Source organism: Astatotilapia calliptera, chromosome 12 (assembly GCF_964374335.1).
Source record: "Astatotilapia calliptera chromosome 12, fAstCal68.1, whole genome shotgun sequence".
NCBI classification, from domain to species: domain Eukaryota; kingdom Metazoa; phylum Chordata; class Actinopteri; order Cichliformes; family Cichlidae; genus Astatotilapia; species Astatotilapia calliptera.
Window position 1 is genome coordinate 33371452 of NC_137433.1, and position 13018 is coordinate 33384469.

The 13018-nt window shown below is 39.4% G+C and overlaps 1 protein-coding gene across 2 annotated transcripts in view; it reads right to left on the bottom strand.

Moving 5' to 3' along the window:
* Positions 1–789: 789 nt before the first annotated feature.
* Positions 790–13018, bottom strand: part of susd2 (sushi domain containing 2) — a 33076-nt gene continuing 20847 nt past the window's right edge. The window contains exons 13-14 of one of the 2 annotated variants that reach the window (XM_026186142.2): positions 11120–11216; positions 790–1742 (exon numbers count right to left, since the gene is read on the bottom strand). In XM_026186142.2, the coding sequence (XP_026041927.2) occupies positions 1691–1742; positions 11120–11216 (149 nt within the window). In that variant the 3' untranslated portion in view covers positions 790–1690. The remainder of the gene's footprint in view (positions 1743–11119; positions 11217–13018) is intronic. The other variant, XM_026186143.2, reaches the window with a different exon arrangement.

The window sequence follows — 13018 nt, forward strand, 5'->3', positions numbered from 1 at the left end:
ACTGAGGGTTAGAACAGGCCCCCACTGAGATGAAAAACCTCTACTTTCATCCATACGCAATTAATCAGCATCTGACTCTGCAAACAGGCTTGCTCCATTGCCTCTCTTGTAAGCACTGACTGACACATGAAAGGAGGGAAATTTGCACCCAGTTAGGAGATTATACAGCAAGTGAGTCAAATCCGAGCTGATAGTGCAGAAAGACCCCAGACATCGACACACTGGGAGGTTTACTTGACCTTTGTAAGAGTATCAGGACCTGTTACCAGGTAACAAAGTCGAGGAAGTTGGAACATGTGTACTTATTTATGCTTTTAGGAAACATTAATGTGACTTTATGTGAAAAACGATAGGGTCCTTGAGGGATAGCAGAGCGGTAATAGCCAGGGTTTGCAGGAGCTAGTAATAGATACATCATTGCACAACTGCTATTCGGGAAACAGCGTTCACATGCAGCAAAAACTTCAAAGCCTTCCATGTGCAGAAGGCCAGGTTATTTCAATTAGCCTTCAACAGAAACCCTTCTTCTACCCCAGCTGGACCCCCACCTATCACTCGCAGAGATCAGCCACAGGGGACCCTGTCACTGTGTTTCCTTTTACCCCCCAAAGGGCTTTGTTTTGGAAAAGGAGAAGCCAGTCAGGTTCAAAGTGGAGGAGAAGACCGTGGGGTAACATGAGATGACGGTCTGTCCGATGAGGCATGCTGCTGGGGCGAATATGGACGATTCTTTTATTTCTGAGCTCTAAACAGTAGTGTACACATATAAAGGAGAAACAACTAGAAAACCATGGGACAACATTAGATTTATTGATTTTTTATGTGAGTTATAGATACTCGATCATTGTTTTCAAATACAGATATATAATGTAGTTCAAAGATTTCCAGTGGGAGAAGTTCACATTAAAGGATTTGGCATAAAAATAAGCTTCTTTCTTTGCATTATTTTCAGTTTACGGTTAAAATATGGTAAGGTTTTAGTTTAGTTTAAAGGCAACATTTCAAAAACATTAACCACAATTCACAGAGCTTCTTAAAGCATTGAAGGCAAATGTCTTCCGTGTACACAAAGATTCAGAAAGCAAGTGTTGACAGAGTGCAAAAAGTTGACCTTTATGTAACATTTGCGGATTTCTCTGGCTCAGTCACTCAGCAAAGCCCTTCGTTTGACTGAAGGCTACCAGCCCACACGTAGGCTGAACAGAGTTCAAAGTTTTTCAACCAAAAACTGGTCAGGTTCACTTCACATTTGACATGAGTCTGAACACATCTGGTCCTATTTTAAACTGAACGGGAGAAGGGAGTGTTGATTGTAATGATGATATGTCCATGTAGTATTTACACAGTTCTCTCTCTCTAGCAAAGATCGGGCGTTCAGTCATGCAAAACTGGGATATAAAAACAATCATGGCATTTTTCCTTTTCTTCAGTTCCCTCAATCGTCACCCCATGCACCATTTACCACAACCTGGAGGTTTTCCAACCTAAACAAGAAGAAAAACATGAGGCCAAACAACAGACTGAAAGCCTAACGCCTGAGGTTTTCTTGATAAAGTCAACAGGTCAAGAGAAGAGCGCCGTCCTATTCTGTAGTGCAACTGTGTGTGTTGGTTTCCAAATGCTCAGCTCTGAACATATTTGTGGCCATTGCTGATATGGTTGATCCATAATTCAAAAGGACTTTGAGAGTTTAGCAAGGCTGCTGTTGGTTCACCATCTGGATTGGTTTGTCTTTCCTTTCTCTGGAAATACAGATAAAAGAGGTAGTCACTGAACAAACTGTTAAAACAAAATTAAACAGTGAGACCTGAAAAGCAACCAACAAACAAGAAAAACACACATTTTCATCCTAAATCCCTTTTGGGTGTGTTGTTATTTCAAAGATGATCATTGTCATCTTTCCAAAGTTACTGTGGGGGGAAAAACATTGCCCTACAGACTGTTTCTCCTGCAGCTTCATGGGAGTAGTAGAAGTAATAGAGAACACTTGTTTAATCAAAACTAACTGCGAGTAAATTGTGTGGTGACCTTGCAGCAGGGCAAGCATTATTTTCAACTCGGCTCATAATAAAAGCATTTTATTGCTCTTATTGACGGTGTTTTATTAAGCAGCTTTTATAAAACTTGCAAAACAAGGAAATAAATGTTGAAAGGAAACTGTACTATGCCTTCTGTGGTACATAAACTACAGTAGTAAAGCATTAGGTGGTTTTTGACCTTAGGGCTCATTGGGATCATTTGAACTTGATGAAAAGAAGGAAACGTGTACTAAAAAGACTGGATTTGATCCCACAATGACTGGAAGGGCATTACGAAAGAACTGTTTTCTGAAGAACAGAAAGATTAAACCTAGTTTTAAAAACGTGGATGTTGAGTGGATGAGTATTGTTTTAAGGGAGATCTGATAAAATAGTAACCCATCCTTTAAGTCCTATTCACAGATCATCATTCATACTTCGGTAGTTATTCAGGGTTAGATCAGTAAGTTATTTCAGCATCTGCGCTGGCAATATCTGAGCAATTTTTTTGTAATCTAAAAGAACACAAACACTCACCCTTCACTTTGTTAGGTACACGTGATAAACTGCAAATATCTTTTCAGCAGCAACTTAGTGTGTTTAATCATGCAGACCTGCTGAAATTTAAGCCGAGCATCAGAACAATGGAGCTTCCAAAATGACAGAAAGACAACAGCAACTCAAATAACTACTCTTTTCAATCCAAGGATGCAGAAGAGCATCTCTGAATGCACAACATTTGGAACTTTAAAGAAGATGGGCTACAGCAGCAGAAGACCACGCCGAGTGCCATTGCTGTCAGATAAAGACAGGAAGCTGAGGCTTAACTTTATACAGGCTTACCAAAACTGGAAAATAGAAGATTGGAAAAGTGCATGGTCTGCTGCAACATTCAGACAGTAGGGTGAAAAGCTTGTGTGAAAAACATGAAAGCATGGATCCATCTTGCCTTGTATCAATAGTTCACACTAGTAGCAGTAGTTGTGTAGTGGTGTGAGAGACCTTGGCATACATTTCTTGGCATACTTCGGGCCTCTTAAGGCCCAGTATACCTGCTGTGGTTGCACAACGCAGGGGTTACCACAATCCAGGGGTGCAAGACCTTCTAAATTGGGAGCTAGCGACAAGCAGTTTGACATCAACTTTGGTTTATGGTGTGATGTGTGAGGCACTGCACAGCAATTATAATGGGACCCTTAGTACCAGCTGAGCATTGTTTAAATGCCACAGCCTACCCGAGTATTGTTCCTGACTGTGTCCATCCCTTCAGGGACACATTTGTAATGGCTGCTTCCATCATACGTAACATGTCACGAGCCAAGCTGAAATAATCTCAAACTGGTTTCTTAAACATGACAGTGAGTTCACTGAACTTAAATGACTTCCACGGTCAACTGACCTCAGTCAAACCTTTGAGATGTGCTGGAGCAAGAGATTTGCATAGCTGACAAATCTGCACCAACTGTGTGATAGTATGATGTCAATTTACAGCAAAATCTCAAATAAATGTTTCCAACTCTTTGTTTAATTATGCCACAGAAAATATGGCAGTCCTGACACAATTCGGTGATGACATATGCTTCTGGATCCAAACTACTCTGCATTTATTGAGGCTGCTGTGTTTTTAACATGTTTTAATGCTTTGTATCTTGTTATATTTAATCTGAACAAGTCCCTAAAAAAGTCAGTGATCACTGTCGGCCTCTCTCGGTTTTTATTACCACTATTCATTTTAAAGCTCAGTCTTTAAAACCTTACGATGTAACTACAGCGCAGCCCATGCAGCAGTATGTTAATGACTAACTTCGTATTGTGGATGGATTATCTCAGTTGTTCTCCTGACTGAAGTTTGGTCCATTTACAGCATCCTGCCATGCGATTCCATTTGTCCCTAACTTTTATCGAGTGGAAAAAAGTTAGCATTCATCCTCCAGCTTCACTGTGCTAATGTGTTTATATTATGCTAACACAGCTGTGTAGCTAGCCACCACATCATTATATACCAGCTAGCCCAACTTCAGTAACCCTACAAACGTCACTGCTGTTTAGTTTTGTCTTCATTTATGCCGGCAGTGATAGCATAGCAGAGCTGTACGTCTTAATTTTTCAGAAATCTCTCAGTCAGAACGTGGTATATTATGTTGAGGTGGAAACTAGCGAGCTAACTTCCTGCTAATTTCTAACTCTGTTAAATTGAATAAATTCTGTTTTCATGGATGCCTGGATGTTAAACTTCATTGTTACACCTGGTAGAGCAGCCACACTGATCATTTTATTAAAGGTGAAAGAATTTAAACAGTTTGTAACTCTCAGACATGTGGCAGTGTTCGTTTGACTTTGGGACCTGAAGAGGAGTTTGGACCCAGAAACGGCTAATGATGTCAGACTTAAAGGCCAGATAGTAGCAAGGTGCACCTAATGGGATACAGACAGTCATTTTAGATATGTCAACATTTGGATTGTGATTAAAATTTCATGATGAGAAGCAGAGAAGAAACCTCCCAAATTCAGAGCTATTTTTAAGTCATATTTTCAGATGCATAAGTGAGACACCAGAGTTTCCTACCATTTGGTGTTGAGACGGTTTACTTCTCTTTTCTAAATGTGCTTCCCACATCAATCCTTAAATCTATTCTGAACCCTTTTCCACATTCAGACAAACACCCCTCTACCTTTTTGATGTGTCATAAAGCAGAAGTGGAGAAGACATCACAGTACACACACACACAGACACACAAACACAGACTCACATCATATGGTGTAATGACTTTCCTACTACTGTGGTGAGCTGCCAGTCAACCTGTTGAAACCTGCAAAGTAACCCTAGATGTGGAAAGTACCCCTGCAGGTCTAAGACACATGGAACAGAGGCTCAGGAGCTCTGCGAGCTTTGTATACACAAACACACATAGCCTCATGCACACACAGAGCTGTGTAGTTTCACTGCTTCTTTCCTCCAGACACACAACCCAGACATGATCTGAAATACGGTAAGAGCCCAGCTACTTCCATCCTGATATGCTTCAGATGTTGAAGAGGAATCGATGTGTCTGCACTTGTCCGTAGGAGACTTTTCATGCATGTGAATGTATAAGGTGTCTCAACACACTTGGGCTACTGTATATGGAAAAACTTTATATTATTAGTAGTATTTGCTATAAAACAAACAATCTGTGTCCTTAAATTAAATGTTTAATTAAACCTAATTTCTATTAGTTTTATAATTTGATTTACTTAAAAGTTTTCTGCGCTTTTTTGAGAATTAGTTGTTTAATAACATATACTTGACTATTTTGACAGTTCCACATGGGTGAGTGCTAAGACCCATAGGACTGTTAATGTTTAACTTCAAATCACTAATTTAATAGTGTGAGCGTGCTGGATATGTGATGTGGTTTTTAATGTTTGTGTGGTAAAGAACAGGGTTATGGCTTGGCTATAACAACAGGCCACCATGGATGAGACTTGTAGTGATTAATTGTTTTCAGTGAGAAAACTCTCTACTGATGGATAAATTAAGCCATGGTCAGTTACTTTGGCTCAGTATTTTGTACATCATTTAAAATTCCGCTCTTTTCAATAAAAAGGAATTCTAACCAATCAATTTAAGTTTGCATAATTTTCAAAGCGTACTTGTATTTTTTCTAGTGTGTATGCACCTTAGGTCTCCAATTGCAGTATGTGTACCAGCATGCTGTATGTGTGAGATCACCTGACTCACATCTGCAGACCTTTTGACACTCATCATATCTTTTTGCACCTGGCCTCCTATGATCAAGACTTCAAGAAGAGAGGGCAGGTGTGCGCGCTCCCTGCCCTTATGACTTATAAACCTAGTAGTTTCATCAAGTCGCTGCCCCAAGTGATGCTGGAAGCGGGAGGCGGCTCTTGACTCCCAATATCCATCTTTTTTCCCCTCCCTTGCCATAGTTATAGTGGGGGAAAGCCCAAATGAAATCTACGAGGCCATAAAACAGGCCTTTAATTTGCTTGTATATGCCCAGGAGCAAGCACTACTATTAGCCTCTTGTTTCTCTGGACTGCATGATTCTGCAGGGTATATGGGTTTGATCAGATCAGAAAGAAAATTTATGAGTAACGTTTAGGAGGCTGGGACATGCTGAATATCAAATAAGCAGGTGGGATTCATTGCATCTGTATGTCTCTGCTAGCACAGCAAAAAGGTGACTTGGGAGGAAATGAGAGGGAAAGAGGACCTCTAGCTATGTACCAGTTTGCACAAGATGACAAGAACTTCCAACTTCAAACATATAATCTCATCAAAGACTGAGTGAAAGATATATGGGTGGCTATGGCTGGAGGCCTACCAAACAAAAACAAGGCAATAGTTATGTCTTAATTCACAGTGTGCCTGACCTGAGGAGACCTTGGCATTGCTGCTTCACACAGAAAGAGAGACACAGATCAGAGATAACCATAGTTTTTAGACATGCATGCATGTATTCTGTATGTTATCTGCTATTAGTGTAATTTTATCTTACTGATCAGCTGCAGTGTTTTCTCTGCATTATCATCCTGAGAGCCAAGTTTTGCTTTCTGCTGTCAGCTTGTGATTACTTGGATCTGATAAGTATACAAACCAAGCTTTCTCTTAGGACAGAAAGTCAGAATTTCCTTACATGGCTTAACAAATATAAAACACTATAGAGCACAATCAACTACAAGGTGTTGAAAAACCAAAAGCCCCATTTGAGAATGCAGGGTCTCAGGCTCAGGCTATATTAAATTTACTGCAAGTGCAAATTTAAAGTATTCAGTTGGTAAAATACAGTGGACACAATTATTGTGCAACCTTGACAGAAAAAAATAAATTATTATCCTGTGTATTTATGAAACAACAATGCCGTCTGGTCCCATGATGTGGTGATAAAGGGGACATGCTGCATGCCTGAGAAGTGGCTGTACCTCAGCAGGTAGCACAGGTCATGGTGATTCTATCCACGTCTGCATACTAAATATCCTTTGGCAAAATACTAACCACAAGTTGCTCTCCGACAGATCCATCACAGTATGAATATATGCAAATGTTAGGCAGAAAAAGCACAGATAAGAAAGTGGTTGTATGAATGGGTGTGTGAGGGCAACCGGACGGAGATTGAAGAGATCACAACAAGGACAGAAGGAAACTAAGGGCTTAAATATACACATGAGGTAATCAGGAAGGTGAACTAAATTAGACTAATGAAACAGGGCCAACAGAACTTAACTCAGTGCTCACAGGATGAGAGACTATCAAAATAAGACAGGAAACCAACAGACAGAGAGACCCAGGCTGTGTCCCAATTCAGGGTCTGCACGCTTGAAGTACGCATTTTAAGTGCGGTTACGTCACCGCCACGCGACGACGGCTGTCCCAATTCGAAGTGTACTTCAAATGCATACTCCAAATGCGCCGTCGATTTCCCCAAATATCAAGCGTGGTCCGGTGCACGCTTCGTGGTCCCATATATCCCACAATTCATAGCGCAGCGGTGGGTGTGGATAATTTTGCCGCAAAATACGGCAGAAGCGAGCGGCCGAAGAGGTTGTTTTTTTCCCCCCCAAACTTTATTGAAATTATAAAGTGAACAGTCAGTCATTCCAGTTCAGTTTGTACAGTAGACATACAAGGCAAATAAGAGTAACAATATACAGTACAATGAAATAAGAAGGATAAATAAATAAAGGAGAAAAAAAAGAAAAAGGGGGGAAATGTGACAGACTTCATAACAACTTTGTACTTGAAAGTTGTGACAGCTCAGTCGTTAAACATTTCTGAATGAATTTCAATCAATGATAAACCTTTTTTATTGGAAGTTAATTTAAGAGAGTTTAAGTAATATTCAATTTCAATCAAAAACAAATGAAATGATGGGGTTGAGTTTTGAAATTTACATTTATGTATATGGCATTTCCCTAATAAGATGGAGCGGCCGAAGAGTGAACTGTCAAAAGTAGTGAATATGACGTCACTTATTTATGTGCGAATGTTTAATAATTACGGACGGACGGACGGACGGACGGACAGACAGATAGATAGATAGATAAGGGGTGCAACGATACACAAAATTCACGGTTCGGTTCGGTTCGATACTTTGGTGTCACGGTTCGATATTTTTTCGATACAAAAAAATGTTCATGCCTTTTTAATTTGTCATTTATTAAAATTATATATATATATTTTAACTCAAAAGTACAGTTTTTAAATTTAATGTTGCTGAAACAAAAGTAATTTAAAAAATAAATATATCTCTGGGTTGTCAAAATTTCAAAATCCCTGGTAGCCCTTCGGGCAGGGACTCTTCAGTTTTTGGTAGCCCAAAATAAATTTAAGTAGCCCGAATAAAAAAGAGAGCGCTCTTTTGATTGATGTTTTGTTTCCTGTTTTGTTTCCGTTACAATATTATATATTAAAGTATAATATTGTAAAGGAAACAAAACATTAATCAAAAAATGTTGAAAAACAAATTACAACATTGTACAAAAATTACAATCATCAACTCAAATACTTGGTTCTAATTGAACAGAAATTTCTATGAACTTGTAAGAACTGTGTAGGACATGAATCAGTCTGTGTCAGATCCTGAATTTGAAATTTCCACTGAAGTCACGGGTAAGAGACAAGTGGAACCAAGATCTAGGCCATTTGCTTTTTGAAGTTTGCAAAGACTGCTAAATTTTGCCAGTGGTAGTTCACTCTTTGCAACATAGTACGCTGTTCTAAACAGATTTTTCAGGTTTATTTTTAGTATGTTATTTGCAATTGGTGTTTGTTCTGGGAAAGATATTGCAGACTGAGCAATAATGCATTTCTTGCATTTCTCATGGGTTCTAATGGGGGCCTTTCTTAAAATGACTGGTCCCAGTAACAAAGGCGCTTGTCGACTCAGAAATCGAGAGAAAACCAACAACACACCCGGAAGAACATTATGTTATTTACACGGGTGCACATAAGTGGTCCGCATGTGCGCATTCGCTGTCAAAATAAAAGACGCGCACCAGATAAGAAGTTGCAACGCGCGTTTGCGTCCATATAAAAAGCACTGTTTTTGTCCGCCGCTAGAGTGGGATTTTCACGGCACATTCCACACCACATCTCTGTGCGTTCATCATTTGTTTGAAGCCAGCTCACCTCCTGCAACCACTTTTCCGAGAATACGTGCTTCTTTTGTGGTTCGGACTCCTTCTGACATTTGTTTGGAGGTGGAGGAACACCAAAGTAATTGCTTAAAGGAGCTTCTTCGACATCTTTAAGAGTTCTAAACAAATGTCTGTCCTCCTCCAGAAAATCTTATGTATACAAACACGCGTTGCAACTTCATATCTTGTGCGCGTTTTTTTTAAAATTTTGACAGCGAATGCGCACCTGCGGACCACTTATGTGCAGCCCCGGTTATATAGCTCGTCATATTGCAGCCACAGAAATTATTTTGTCCATGAAACCATAAAGCTGCACTTTCTTTTTGCCTTATAGTCTGATTTGTCATAACTTTTCCGTTTTGTGGTAAGCTTTTCTTTGGCTGTCACTTCTTCACCCTGACCTGTCTTATTTGGCTCGGCAGAACTAAAATATATATCTGCTGCTTTTACACACACACACACATAACGGTCAGCGATTCTCTGCGCGATCAACCTCTCACATGTTTAAGCTGCGGGAGATTTCACTTGTCATGTTTGCATAGTAAGCTAACGATTAATAAGACTATGTCAGAGGAATTGGTGCACAAATTATCATCACTCACAGATCAGTGCTGTCGCTCTCTATACACAGTTCGCGCGATTGCAAAGTGAAAGCAAAAAACAAGCGCAAATTCAAACGCGATTTCAATATGTCACATATTGACAATGGCTCACCGATGCCAATGACATAATTACCCAGCTACATTTCCGAAAGAATGCAAAAGCATTGACATATATTTTTCCTTCCTACAATAGCCCGACGGGCAGGGCAGAGATAGATTTTGGTAGCCCGACTGGAAAAATCGCTAGCCCCGGGACGTCGGGCTAGCGATTTTGCGAGCCCTGTATCTGATTGAGGAATCACTCATCTTTGGAAAAGAGAGTTTATTACAGAGAAATGGCTCTTTCCAAAATAAAAGCTATACTATACGCTTCTTCTGGGCTATATTCTCAGCAGCATATTGTAGCGGGTCAGGGCTGTTCGGGGTTCTGTTTGTACAGTTATGTTTTGTTTATGTTGCCATAGTGACGGGTGACGCCCACTCGCTGCGACGGTGTGTCGTGATGTCATGACAAAAATGAATGACCAACAAAACATTTTTCTCCTTCATTTCTGTCAAACAAAGCTGTATGTAACGTGTCTCGCGGTTAGTATCATGGTTGCTAGGCAACCTGAACAGCGCGACGAAGCGTATACCGTCCCATTTCACAAGCCTCTCACTTCCGCACTTCTCGTACTTATAGTACGCACCGTACGTAGTATGCGTAGTGCGCGTACTTCAAGCGTGCAGACCCTGAATTGGGACACAGCCCCAGATTCCAGACTCAAAACTAGCTTCAGGGAAGGAGTAAACACAGAGATAACAGACTAGCAAGACTGAAGGTAAACAAACATGATGACACTGAAGACAGAACACGGACGCTAGAACAGATTGGACACAGAAAAAGAAGAAAGAAATCAAGAACTCTAAATAGACTCAGAGACAATAGAAAGGAATATTTAGGAACTACAATACAAATTAATTAATCAGACATCAAGAATAAAGTCTGAATACTGGTAGAGTAGAAACATGCTCTTCCATTTACTCTTACTTTTTAGTGAAGTAATCTTACCTTTTTTTCACACTATAAACAAACTTACTGTTGTAACACATAATAAAACTTGGTGGATACCAACACTGTACCTCTCAAATCAAAAAGAATCCAGTGAAAAAATGAGAATTCATCTTTTCATAGAAAAAAAATCTAATTAAGAGAAACAGAAAATCAAGCTGCAGCAGAACTGCTGCTAATGCTGTGAAGAGCACTGTGACTCCTAACACTGCCATACCTTTTTTATATTTCTTGTGTCCTATATTACTTTTAGTGGCATAAGCACAAAAATATTGATTTTCATGTGTAGCAAATCATGAGCATCTCACCTTTTTTGTTTCCTGTTTTGTAGACTGATTATTATTCCCACAGTGACGAGTGCTAAGAGGGAACCAACAGCACCGAGAATAAAGCCCACTTTATCGTCTGTGAAAAATCACAAGAATGTAGTTAAACACTGCTATAAACTATTTATCCTTCAGAACAGTCATGCACCCATCGCAACTTTATTATTTGGAGTATCAACAACATCAAGAGTTTGTAAAACAGTGAGCTTGTTTTAAGATCTCAGCACAAGCTTAGAAACTTTATAAACAGTGACAAATGATGAATGACTAAAAGTCCTTTTTTTGGCTAAACTGTTACATATATAGTGAACGTTTATGTGTCCAAGGACTGGTTGAGTGGCCGAGGAAGCACACACAGAGGCATAAATGGTTATTAAGTAGTATAAGATTTATTTATAGTGCTCACCAGACAAATAAGTCTGGTGAGCACTATAAATAGTGTCAGGCTCAGGGTGATTTTGGGTGAAAAAGAAAAAGAAAAAAAAAAGAAAGCACTCTTTCCCCACACAACATAAATTTTGCTCACAGTGTTAAAAATCTATTATTCATCCAACTGGTACACTGAATATAAAAGTCCCCCACTTGCTTTTTGACAGTTTAGTTCTTCAACATTGTGGTGACATATCAGGCACACTTAATCTACAAAGACTTTGGTAATATTAACACTGAAAAAGTGTATTTATTTTTACAGCAGGGAACTGATGACAGTATGTATACAGAGGAAAATGACAACAGGAAAATATGCTAAAATGCTGAAGCCCTGATCTTTATTATTTAACTGGATATACAAAACATTTTATTACAATAACTAGAATGAAGGGGTTAGTAACCGTTGTAACAGCAAGACAAGAATAAATGCACCAAGTGGACAGTGCCAAGTGGTCCACAGACACATAAAGTACAGAATTAAAAAGACTGTCCTATGAATTTTAACATGGGCATGGTGAGTCAGTATAAAGTGAATATGAACCAAAGAGAATCATCAGATTTGACAATTTCCTTTGTGCTAAACAGGCAAACACTGTGCTCATATTAGAAAGCTTATTGTTGTTTCATTTTGTTCTAACGAATCACTTTGTTATGTATGCCATTCATATAAAAAACAAATCGCAGGTATTTTCTCATCTAAACCAATTCATACAATATTAAAAAAAGTATGATTGGCCAATTAGCCAGAAAGCAACAGTTACTAGGCAGTGTAGCAGTTTTTAAACATACCAACGGGCTTAAACAAAACTAAAATGATAAACCTGGCTTAAAAAAACAACTTGACTCTAAATTGTGCACACTTGTTTAGGTGATACTGTGATTAAATTAAAAAAATCTAAAATGTTCCTTTGGGAATTGGCAAGCACAAATGAACTATACGACTTTCTATTTGAGTCTTCATTTGAGCACATGTTAAGTGTGATGCTGGTCCTTAAAAATAACCTCAGCTGTGTGAAAAAAAAAACAACAAGCAACAACTAAAGCTTGGCTCAAAGAGGTGGCAGTTCGTCTTGTAACCGGAAGGTTGCCGGTTTGAGCCCCGGCTCGGACAGTCTCGGTCGTTGTATCCTTGGGCAAGACACTTCACCTACCACCTACTGGTGATGGCCAGAGAACTACACCGAGATGCGCACTGACAATGTACTAATAGCTTCACAAGCTTCTAAACTACTCTGTGTTAATATCAATGGATCAGATCTGGATGCAGCAGGACTGACATCGAACTTCTGCACAACGACTGAATGCTAGTCCTCCACATGCTCCCAGTATAGTTATAATCTTTACCATTAAAATCAATCTGGTTAGTCCACTCAAACTTCACTGATCAAATAATAAACCCTCAGTGAGCAACAGCACTCGGGTTGAAAGCATCACATTTCCACTGAGATGAAA